The sequence below is a fragment of the Apis florea genome, unplaced genomic scaffold (assembly GCF_048593485.1).
Source record: "Apis florea isolate Af1SG1 unplaced genomic scaffold, ASM4859348v1 contig_2293_pilon, whole genome shotgun sequence".
Taxonomy (NCBI): Eukaryota; Metazoa; Arthropoda; class Insecta; order Hymenoptera; family Apidae; genus Apis; species Apis florea.
This window is the reverse complement of record NW_028256554.1, coordinates 3,060,867-3,074,004: the sequence shown is the minus strand read 5'-3', so window position 1 is coordinate 3,074,004 and position 13,138 is coordinate 3,060,867. Positions and strand designations below refer to the sequence as shown.

General features: G+C 27.4%; 1 protein-coding gene across 1 annotated transcript in view; it reads right to left on the bottom strand.

Annotated features, from left to right (window-relative positions):
- Positions 1–13,138, bottom strand: part of LOC100871342 (metabotropic glutamate receptor 7) — a 35,242-nt gene that overhangs the window by 8,132 nt on the left and 13,972 nt on the right. Inside the window, exons 2-3 of the mRNA XM_086904035.1 lie at positions 6,314–6,497; positions 1,909–2,124 (exon numbers count right to left, since the gene is read on the bottom strand). Coding sequence (XP_086760161.1) covers positions 1,909–2,124; positions 6,314–6,463 — 366 coding nt within the window. The 5' untranslated portion in view covers positions 6,464–6,497. The remainder of the gene's footprint in view (positions 1–1,908; positions 2,125–6,313; positions 6,498–13,138) is intronic.

Below are 13,138 nucleotides of genomic sequence, written 5' to 3'. Positions count from 1 at the left end.
TATAAAATTTTTTTTTTCACTCAAAATATTCAGATTAACTTATTTTTAGTTTTTATTTTTCATTCATTTAAAAGGTTTTGTTTTAATTTGAAATTTATTCGGAATGCATTTAAACAACATGTAAATTTTCTTTGCAACTTTTTTGAAATCCTTCAATTTTATTTGGAATAGAATTATTCGAAACAATTCACCAAATTAAATTCATTTTGTATATGGAATATAATCATAATTCTCAAACAACATTTCACTTCATATATAATTCAGTGCATTCCTGAAAATATTTTATGCTTTTAGAGATATTTTCACCGATAAACACAAGAAATATTTATATTGCAATTGTAAGAAAGCGATAATGTTTTATGTATCAATGAATCTGAATGAATTGAATTTTCTCTACGAAATCTGAATTTTTTATATATGTTTCTATAAAAGTACCGATATTAAAGATAAATGTACGTATAATTAGGATAGAAAATATGTTTAGATTAAATAAAATTTTAATTTTCACGATTTTATTTGTGACAAATTTAATATTTAAATGTCAATTAAATTATCATTTCAATCGAGACCGAATAGTGTAGATAATTTATAGTTCATTTCGAAGGTACAGCTATTGAACAATGAAATGTTCAATTAAACGATTTTATTCATTCATTCGTTTATCGACAATCTCTGTGCAACGTGAAATTATTACCACGAATTTCAAAAATAATTGATAAACAGTTGATAATTCATTCAATTTATGAATTTCGTGGTTTATCCAAACTCAGAAATGTTGTTATAATTATAATTTTATATTACAAAATAATTTCAGTTTCAACATTATTAACATTTTGGCAAAAAGTTGGGAATAATTTTCAGCACGAACCACTGCTATTTCAAAATGCAAAGTTATATAATAGAATTAAAATTTAATAACAACAAAATAAATAGTTAAAACAAATAATTATATTAAAATTACTAGATAGAAAAGAAAAAGTTTTTGTGTTAGATTTATATCGTATACATAAACAATACAAACGTCCATTATGTTTGAAATCAAAGGAGATGACAGGATATCGATTCTAAATTTTCTACTTCAAGTCAGATGTGACCAAAGAAATGGTGGCCTTTGCTAAAGATATGTCTGCATCAGTGCTTATCGCCGCATCTGGATAAAATAAAAGCTCAGGAGTAGCAGATGCTCTTCCCTATCATTTCTAGTTGAATAAGAATTTTAAATACAACATGATATTCTTTTCTTCCATACCTTCTGTTTTTTTCTTTAGAAAGTTAATTAAAAAATTTTATATATTTATCATAATTATAATATATTACGCGAAATAATTACTAACTTTTCTTCTTTTTATTATCTATACTATCTTTTTACTATATCGTACATTATCTTATAAGCATTGTTAAAATTATAACAAGACTAATATAATTTCAATTAACTCTCAATTAACTCAATTAACTCTATTATCACGTCATTTATTACGTTTATTATTAATCATATTGTTATATTAAATATTTTATTAATTAATATTGTCAATCAATTTTATTGAAAATAAATTCTTAAAATGAAAATCATGTCAAATTTATTGTAAATGGAATTTAATAAAAGTAAAATTTGAAAGTGATCGATGTTACATCTATTAACTCTATCGATGTTAAATAGATAAAGTTCAATCTATCTGAATAAGCCTTGAAGGCATACTTAAGATAGATAAGATAATCTTAAAAAAAAATCTTATAATTCTGATTATAACAAAATAAAATTCATCGAGACCAACCAGATTTTAAATTTCAAAAAAAATCGCAAGAAAATATGAATTTTTAAATTAATAATCGATAAAATTACATATATATATTTTTTCTTTTTTTTTTTACAACTAGCAAGATTCTGAAGTATAATTGAAATATACTTACTTGATTCATATAGGATCTAACAAATTCCATACTCTGGTCAAGCGCATAAGTGTCACTGCTGCAAGAATCGAGAATAAGTGCGCCCAAGGTGGTGTTAGGTAATAAATCATCGTCTGAATTTATCTCGTCCAAAACGTACAACATAGCCTCCAAACGTTGCATCCCTTTCTCTTCTTTCACCGCACCGCATGGTGATTGACCGATGGAACTTGCCACCTTTGAATGTAAAAAAAAAAAAAAAAAATACATGGCCATGAATAAAATACATGTGTAATATAATCGACTCTCAGCTTGTTCGATAATCGTGCTTTCTTACGTCTTGTTTTTACACATAAATCTACTTTGAAAGGATTTCTTCATAAAGAACGAGCTTTTATTTAAAATCCTTCTCCGAACGTGATACAAATAATCTACTAATATTTTCATGGTTCACAGAAACGTGTAGTATTTGCAAAGATGGTTTATGCTCTTAAAAAATAACCCTTGTACAAAATAGAGTATTCTTTATTGCTACAATATCTTGAATTATATATAGTTTGAAAATTTACACGTATGTCACAGTTTTTTATCTACGTCTATATTTTACATTCTTATATGAAAAATTGTAAATAATTTTCATTCTATCTTATAAATTATTACGGAGATAAATATTAAGTACAAGATGTGTATCTTGAATTAACAATTCTTTTTATTCGTAAATTCTCGCAATAAAAATGATAATCAAATAGCAATATAGCAGTTTTGGCCGATCGACAGAACCGATTGCCGATTTTAAATCAAGTTAGAAGTATACGTAAGAGTCAACAACATTTCGAGAGCGAGAAGATTTGTACAAGAATTTCACAATAGTATATCTTATGTTCCACTTTCTGTGTACATATAGTATATGTATCTATACAAGGTGAGATAAATAAAGCGTGACAAGCTGTTTTCTCCGAAACTATTGCAAATACTATTTTATTTTTATCAAACTACGAACGGTATAATAAAAAAAGGAAAACTGAATTTTTCCAATGTAATGAGGTTAATTTTTGGAAAAAAAGTAATTAGAAAAGAAGCGCATATTTCATTTGAATGCATGAACCATTTTAATTGCTGAATCTTTTTCGTTGTTGAAGGAAAGTTCGATTAAAAAATCGATTGAAAAATAAGAAATTAGAAATTTTAAAATACATAAATGATAGAAAAAAATCGAACAATGTTTTCAATTTCATTTTTTTGAATAGTACAATATTTAAAACCATCCTCGTTATTTATGAAGCCTCGTAGCTTCCGGTCACAAGATTCACCCTCTGTATTTTCTTCTACTATTTTAACTCGACTTGAATCTTAACTCGTCATTGTTGGTCGCATCTTATATGAAATGAAAGTAAAAAATAATAATTCGAAATAATGAGTTGTATCTAGTAGTTTTATAATAGCGTAAAAGTAATAAATTTAAAAAAATAACTATATTTTACGTTTCTAAAAATTTATTAGATATTTTGAAATAATTTTCTAACTGAATTGAATGAAATAAAAGTAAAAAAAAAAAAAAAATAATAGGAAATAATTTCATAAGCTTTTGTAGTTACATGTGCGAGACACTATGAGAAAAATTGTATTTCTGACCAAGTCGACTATGTAGAGGTAATGAAGATCGGAAATTGTTGGAAAAATTTATATAAACACGAAAGAAAATAAAAAAATTTCAATTCACAATGGAATATTGAAATAATTTAAAGAAAAATCATTCGTTTGTCTTTCAAATAAACTGAAGCATAATTATACGAATATAATAATCAAACAAAATATCTGTTATTTATGATACAATTATTTGTAATATAAATTATTATTTAAACAATTATTGTTAAAAAATTTTATTCAAATTATGACATATCTGTATATGGATAATTGTGATAATAACTCTCCATATATTTATTATTTTATCAACAAATATTAATTAATTAATAATTATTGATTTTTTTTCTTCTTTATTATTTTGATCTATATGACCTGGATATCCTACATTTTCGATTCTTGAACGTGTGGAAAATTCAAGTTTCAATAATTTGAAAAATATTAAACAATACTTTAACATTTTAGTGATCCTCCCTGGGATTTTAATCTCACAATAAACGATTTTCTGCAGTTTCATTTCTTTTTCAGTGATTTACTATCTTCGTAACTTTCTTCGGAGATATTAAAAACTAACACGTTTTTCCCAAATGTGTCTTCCTTTATTTTCCCATTAAATATAAGCGATCTTTTTATAGATAACTTTAATAATTTTCATAACTTTTAGGATTTAACAACAAATAGTGAAGAGATACAATTTTTTATAATGTAATTAATATAAAAAAAAAAAATAAAGAAAAAATCAAAATGTCCAAACACTGAATGAAATGGAATATTTCGATAAATTGTTTAATCAACGCTAAATCATTGCTCTTTAAACGTACAGTATCATTTTAAAGTGCACGACATGACTTAATTTCAACTTACTATTTAACTGTTAACGTGTATTACGTAAACAATTAGCTGTCTGCGTTTATCTTTAAAAGAGAATGCACGCTGGATGAGTCCAACAAATTGGCAAAGTTTTGTTAAACAGTGAAAGGAACAGTTGGAAAGTTTTCGTTAGTTCGTATAGCATAGATTCAACCATCAAAGCTAATTTGTAGAAAACTGAACCAAATTACTCTTACATCCTCCTCTATTATTTTATCTTCTGGAACAATATAGTTATATTATTTTTAACAATGGAATTACATGATTATTTTTTTTTTTTTCACAGAATGAAAAACTAAAAATTTTGACTTATCAAAGACAAATATTCGTTTCTTCAAGTTCTGTCAAAAGTCAATTTCCACGTTCCATTTTCTCGCATCAATGGATTGTCCAACGAAAAGAAAATCCATGCATAGAAGGAAAGGAAAATTGATTCTATTCGATTCTATTTATTACCTAATCTACACGAAGAAAATTTAAGTTACATATTTATGCGACGATTTATACGCAGAGCGTCTTTTAATTTCAAATATTTCGCGATTAAGGCATTAAGTAATTTTAATATTAAGCAACAACTTTTAGCAACAAGCAAATTGCCATTTAAACAAGAATTAACCTCATGACCTCTCGTGATCGTCTAACTGTAAATCCTGAAGACAGTTTGCCTTCACGCTACTTTTAAAGGATACACGTAGCATAGATCTTGGACATTAAACTGTCTAAAAGCGGAGCAGAGGCGAGTAATTCGCTCTTGAAAGCCGCATATGCATATATGTCAGCATTAATACATACTTGCACTGAATAATTAATTGCCTTCCGGTGGAAACCACGTTCACGTTACGGACTAGATTAATTAAAAAGGTGAAATAAGAGGATTGATCGGATCTCGATCTAGATTATTCGATAATCGAAAATACGAAACTTATTAATTTGATTTTGAAATAAAAATACTACGTAAATCGAACAATCGATAATACTTTGTGACTCGATGCATTCGCATAAAGATTAAGCTAGGAAAAAGAAAAGTATGTATTTTCAATTCCCTGGAGCTTGTGCGAAACATGCCACTTCTATCAATAAGTTAGAAGTGAGAAAGAAAGTAGAGCGCAACATTTCTGATTATACATAAGAGGACAAAAAGAAAAAAAAAAAGAGAAAAAAGAAAAGGAAAGGAAAAAGAACGTTTCGCACGATTATTATTTTCTTTTTCTCTCTCTCTCTCTCTCTTTTTAAGCGATTATAACGATTCGATAATTTGTTCAAATAATTAATGAGGATAATTTATTTACGTTATTTGCGAGAATTTAGACGAATAAATTTAAATTTCTTTTTCTATTTCTTAGTATTTCTCAGTTCTCATTCAGTATTTTAAATCTAAAAAATGTTTAAAAATGTGTACTACCGTTTCAGAACATTCGTTTGAAGAGAAATAAATTTAAACACGCACAAGATGAAAAAGATTTAACTCCGAAGTCTAGTTTTATCAAAATATTAATGTCTCGAGTGCAAAATGTTTCCGTTTTCTTTTTCAACGATATCGTACAATGTTTTCTTTTCACTGAAAAAAATATTTACAAATTTCCTATAAATGTTTCTTAATCTCTCCTTTGAAAATCCTCAATTTTCCTCCATGACGATACAATTCTCTGATTTCGATACTTACGATAAATAGATATAATTTAGACGAATGATTATTTAAAATTTTTATATCGAACGAAACTTTCGATTCTTACGATGCTTACGATGCTCGGAAATGAAACTATTAGGCAGTTATCGAAGTTAGTTGAATTTGGTAAGTGGCTTAGTCGAAGTTGGTAATGAAATTTAATGACACAATGAAGCCGGGAATGTAATAGAATTTTCCTTTCATAAATCAATTTGGGACTATTTGGTAGAGAGTACGATGGAAATATACCTGTTCGTGCATAGGAAAGATTCCACCGAGAATAACGTCACCATTGATACGTATAAGCTTCGAGCCATCTTCATCGCGCCCCTTCCGAATGTGGCACTCGCATACAACGAGAGAATACGAAATCCATGTTAAAATTTTCGCCACACTCATCGTGTTCGCGAAAGCTTAAATTGCTTTCTAATATCTGAAAAAGTAAAATTGACAAAATTATTACGCATTTTATTACATATAACTTTACAAAATTTTGACATTTTTTTTTTTTTTTTTGCTCTTTTCTCTACGAGGAATTTGTGGAACTGTGGATTAAAAACGGATATTTTTTTCAACTCTTTAGATTAACATGTACATACGTGTTACAAAGATACTTTTTTTTAAAGAAGAAGAATATGTATCAGGATTATTAGTCGAGACTAATCGTGGTGAAATACACAAGGGGTGTATAACGTAACGTGAAATAAGATGGATCGAAAAATGTATGTTTCTGTAAAATTCGTAAATGATAAAAATGATTTAGAGGAAGGTAAATTGTTTCAAATGAAAATTGTTTCTTATTATTTGATCAGAGAATCAAAAGGATTTAACTAATCTAACTTTAATTAAAATTTAAAGTTTGAAACGAAATATTTACAAATGCAAAAGTTTCATAAAATCAAATAAATGTAGAATAGAATAAAAAATTATTGTTTATTTCGCGTATCACGACGACCCCTACGAGATCATTTTTGACAAAAGCTGGAACAATGTAGCTGACAGGATTTTTGTTCCCAACTCCACACAAAAGTATTGATTTAGTACTCGCTTTATCTACTTCATCCGTTTTCTCTCTCCAACGTGTTCTTTATTCTCTATTCTTTCAATATAAAAATTTTATTTACTAGTCAAACGGTAAATCTATGATATCTTTCATTATATACACTTTATATATTAATCTTTTAGTTAAAACTTCATTTAAAATTCGATGTATCAAATATATCGAGTTTTAAACGGCATTAGAATCGAAAGTTGAAATGAATTTGAATAAAGGGTAACGTAATTGTAATTTGTTACATTAATCTACTTGTTGTTGTAGTGCTTGTTGTTACTTATTTACAATTAATTATCGTGACCGAGAAAGGATTTATTGCATGAAATGTTCTTTGTATCATGTTGAATGGAAAAACCAATCATCCAATTATTTATTCGTATTATGGTTCAGTTCATGATATTGATCTTCAAAATTGTACAATTATAACAGGAAATGGCACCTCTCCGATATAAAAAGAACTGATTGCTCAATTGGATTTAATTTGTTCGTGGAATATAATCATTGAAGCAGAAATCGGATTAAAACATTTATGAGAATTAATTAAGGATTATATTTACAAAGTCTAAATATTAGATTTGATTGTGGAATACTAAATAATAACATTTGACCGATAATCTAAATACACATGGTTAGTGTGTGTACAAATGTTTGTAAAAGTTCATCCTTTGAGAACAATTTTCGAACAATTCAACAAGCATAGTGTTGCATTGTCTATCGCGAATGATTTTAACTGATATATTGCATAGAATATGAACGCAATCTGCATCTTTCGTTATGCAGAAAAATAATTAATATTCGGAGTATAAATAAATTTATAATTCATTAAAAGTATTTTCTGTTTATCCTTAAGCAATGAAATAATAATATTCGAACGAAACGAATCAATTTGTTAATACTTATTTGATAATGTAAAATAAAAAAAGTTCCAAGAATATATAATTTATTGACAAAATGAAGTATCTTACGAAAATTGATTGATTTTCGATAATTCAATTTTAAAAAATATTATTATAATATAATATCGAATTACGATAAATTGAATTGAAACAAACTATTTTTTTTTTCTTTTTCAAATAAAACGAGAAAAGGAAAATTTGTTATTTGTGCAAAATAAATGCAACACTGTTAATGACATCATTTACGTGTCACGTTTCGCAGATGTAAATTCAACGTGTGCGCGTCGGTATGTCATCTGGAGTTACGAAAAATGTATGTAATTCACAGAGAGTTGAAAAATACGCCATCGTACATGAAAGTCACGTTGAACGTTCCACCTAGCCTTATCAATGGGACATATGTACTCCACTCGATACAATACGAAATATCCAAACTATTTCTTTCATTCCTGACCTCGTATCTCTCTTAAAATCGTTATATCGTACATAGGTGAATTTGTCTTGATACCGTAAAGTGGAGGAATATTGGAAGGTTTGTATATGATAAAACGTGCAGAATTCCATTAGGAAATTAAAGATCATTTTCCTTTCCCGAAAAATATTTCGAACGTAAAAAAATTTAGATACACTATTATCTTGATTATAAAAAAAAGAAAAAAAATAACAAAAGGATCTTCCTTTTCCATCCTGCCGCAATTTTTGTCATTCATTTATGAGAAGAGATGAAGAATAAGAGATCATAGTGCGGATATCTTGTATTTCTGTTTATTTTTAAAATAATGGATGGAATAGTAATTTTAAGGTGGAATGTAGATACTTTTTTTGTTTAAAACTAAATCGTAAATATTCGATGTAACATCCAAATAAAGTTCCTAGATTCCTATTCCTAGAACTGATATCTAACTAAACTAAAATAACTTTTGCTAGAGGCAACGAAGTTTGTTTGAGAAATTTACTGACTGTGACGGTCAATGCTTTCGAATAAGGAAGAAATTTCGAAATAAACATTGTAGAAAGTAACGTAATAGAAAATATGATTAATCATGTCATGTTTCTTTGTAATTCTAGTATTCTTAAATTTCAATTAGGTCGTTCGTATTTTAAAGATTTGATTTTAGTTTTAATTTAGCTTTTACATAGTCAAGCTTTTGTTGTAAACTAAATAGAAAGTGATTTAAATTATCTTGCTAAAATGTTCATTCCTTTGTAGGGAGGTAAGATTAAAGAACAACGAATTAACAGAAGAGGATTAAAAAAATTTTTTTTACCCCTGTTTACACAAGTTGATGTTTTACAATTATTCCAGATGAAGTTCAACAAAATGAAATCCGGTATATCAATTGTTTAGAAAAAATTATTTAGAGAAAAACCGGTGAAAAATGATATATAATTTATATTTATATTTGTATTTTATAATTATATCACGATCAAAAGTAATATAAATATAAAACATTATAATAGAAATAAATTGTTGTTACTATTAAGTTATTAAGTTGTTACCATAAATAAATCATTTGTGTAATCATTTGTAAATCATTGTAAATCATTGTAAATCAAACGTGATCGAGACAAATCTTTCTAAAAATTTATTTTATTTAATTTTTCTGATTCTTTGTTACAATAGAAAATTTACAATTTCTACGTAAAAACATATTATCCTTGTGCAAATCGCTGCAAAACTATTTTGAGTTAAGCTTGCCTTATGTAATATTGTAGCGAAAACTTTTTACTATCTTTATGAAGATCCATGGATAATTTATTAAAAAGCCCACGTAACGTTAATAACTATAACGAAATTAATAATTGATAATTTTATAACAATCGATAATCGTTTATATAACTCTTTAAATCATGCGTAATTTCTCTATAATTCGGTGTATGCGGTGAAATCTCAACTTTGAAAACTCTTTCATCTATCAATCATTTCCACGAATCGAACTCTTGATAGAAATTTCCGCGTATAAGGAAAATTCTATCGTAATTTCGAGTAAAGGAAAAATTCTATCCGTAATTTCGCGCTCGATCGCGTTATCAATTTTTCAAATGAAAAGAATTCGCCGCATGGTGTCCAAAAAAACGATATTAGACTGTCAACGCCTTTATTCTCCACTGCAACCAATATGTTTTCTTCTGTACATCGCATTTCTGCTCGACACACAATGAAATACGAAATACGATATTTATTTCAGCGAAATTTATCACGTGTTTGCTCGAAGAGAAGAAATTGTTTTTTTTTAATAAAAATTTTATCTTACTTCTCCGTATCATTCAATTATAATTATAACAAATCGATCGAAGATCTCGTTCCAAGGATATATTTGATTATTGGCATGACATTTGATTTGAAGGTTAAAGTGAAGAATAACTTGAAGGTCATTTGAAAGTCAAAATGAATGATCAATACCATTTGTCACGTTGGAGGAATAAAATTATTTTAAAGATTGTCTTAAGCTAGCTCGAAGATCAAGATCATTTAAAATGGCTTGTGCAAAATAATGTTTTTGAAACTAACGTAACACCATTCTCCGCGTACGAAGTTGTTTAGTACTAATTTAAAAAACAGGCAATTAGGCATAAAAGAATTGAAGCAATTTGAATAACTTGAAATTTACGAGTTACAACAAATGTTTTCCATGTCACAAATCGTAACAAGCAACGTTTCGAAAGCAGGTTGTAGATAGGAATGTAGCCTATGACATCAGAAAACTATTAGTGTAACTGTTACGGAATGCATATATTTTTAGTGGGATAAAACGTAAATATCAAAATTGCGTGACTGTTTTCCAATAACGAAAAATGTGCCCTTTAATCTTCTAAAGATTAAATCAGAAAAATCTGTCGAAACAAAAACCAAAACGTTAATTATTATATGCTTTTTGTAAATGTATTTTTGAAATGTGGTTGTCAAATTTTTTATAATTCTCAGAGATAGGATATTTTTATTTCAATTTAAAATTTGCAAAATCCTTCGTATAATTTCCTTTGTGATGAATTTATTTCGTAAATTCAGAATTTTTTCAATTTTTACTCGATTGTTTATAAATATTGCATTTTCTAAAGATTTAAGTATCTTTCTTTTCTTGTATTAATTGTATTAACGAGTCCCAAAAAGATTTCAGTTTCTTTAATTATAAAATGCATAAAAATAAACTGTTGTCTTAACGGAACATCATTTCTGAGAAAAGATATTTTAACAGAGATATCGAGTTCCCTTTGCAGTTTCCTTTAATTCGTCCATACGTGAAGTAAATATTTGCCCATTCGATATTGGTATAAGTTATCCAGCTAGCACTTTATTAACTGCATTAAACATATAGAGATTAATTTTTTTAATTTATTATCACATATCTTGTTTTTCACGGCACAATTTTCCTTTCTCCAAGATGTCATTTTTTTTAATTCGTAATAAATCATAATATCAAAGAGAAATTAACAATAAGAAGGAATAAAATTTACAAAAATTAATTTAAATGTTTTTTTCAATGCTAATAACTTGCAGTTATCAACGGAACGTTGATATCATGGCTACTTCTTTAACGTCTCATGGCTTCTGTGATACAAGAGGCCCAGAGGGTGCTCGAGCTCACGCTTGGATAACGCTTGATGTAAAGTAAGGTTATATTGAATAAAATTATGCAAAATATGTATCTTCTTTATTTTTACAATAACGTAAAAAAAGAGGGAAAAAGAAGAGTAACGAGCAACTTGTCAGGTATAACATTTTTTGTTCAAACTTTTCTTATTAATTTTTTATTTAAAAATTCTGCAACTAAAAAAGCCTCACTCGAGTCTTCACATTACGAGTAATTTTCTTTTTTTTTACGTATTAACGTGAACACGCTTATAACGTGTGTTTATACCTTATATAACTGTAATTATTTTGTGTAATAACACACCGCTAATTTTTATTAAATATTTTGTTTTCCTTAAAGGAAAATTTCACCAATAAATTTTCTCGTTAAAATGAAACCATCTTTATGTTTAATTATCGAACCAATTCATTGAGGTAACCATTTTTCATTTATACACCGACGGGCGAAAAATTTACTTATTTGTTCCAAGTAATTAAAACTTCGATTTATCAATTTACAATCTGCCGCTTTATTTTTATGCTCTAATTTTCATAAAATGAAATTAAAAGTGTTTCAATTTAGATAAAGATAGGAAATGATCAGTTATATCGCGTTTCGTTTTATTTCCTTCGTTTCATACAAGATATGATAGATAATTTATAAATAGTTTCGAGCAATAATGAATATTTTCCTTCGTTATGAGTGAAAGTATCGAACAACGTTTTTAAGTATCGAAACGTATCTTAACAACGTGCACAAAAAAGTAGAAACAAATATCGATATTAAAATATTATATTTCGTGCATGGCGAAAAAATATTTTATCACAAATCTTAAAGGAAGTCTCGTAATGAGTTATCGATCGTCGAACATCCTTTATGAAAGTACAAATTACGATCTGTTACTATTATATTTTACTTTTAGTTCCTTTAATCATCTACACTGCAATTCATCGAGGTTTAATTTGTGTCTGCCTTCTTTTTTTCTTCTTCTTCTGTATTTATTTGAATCAATTATACAAGGCGAATTGAATTTCGTTTAAATTTATATTAATTCGTATTTCATTTTTTTATATTCGTATTTTATATATATATATATGTATATTAATTTTTAATATACTTTACTTATATTAGTACAAGTTTTTTTTTTATTAACAGAAATAAATAAAAATTTGATTTTTAGAGAATGGCGTAAGGAAATATTGTAAGGAAATATGAGAATCTGAAGGAACTTAATAACTAATTAGTATATCTCGTGTCGTCGCTTGTTCAATAGCAATTGCCGTGTTATATCTTTCCCGTAGAATCAACGACCTCGATACATGAACCACCACCCTCGTTGCCGAGGTACCGTTAATTACTGGAAAAACCATATTGAAGAGGATGAAGATCGACAGTTAGCCACCCAAGGTGGAAACCGTACAACCATAATATTCCTTGGAAAATTTAGGTTTAAGAATTAAGAAGTTAAGAAAATTAAGCGTTGAATATCGTAGAAATTTGCTCCTTAAAAATTCGTTTTCAAAACTTTCAACGAATCGAAATCGATGAAATT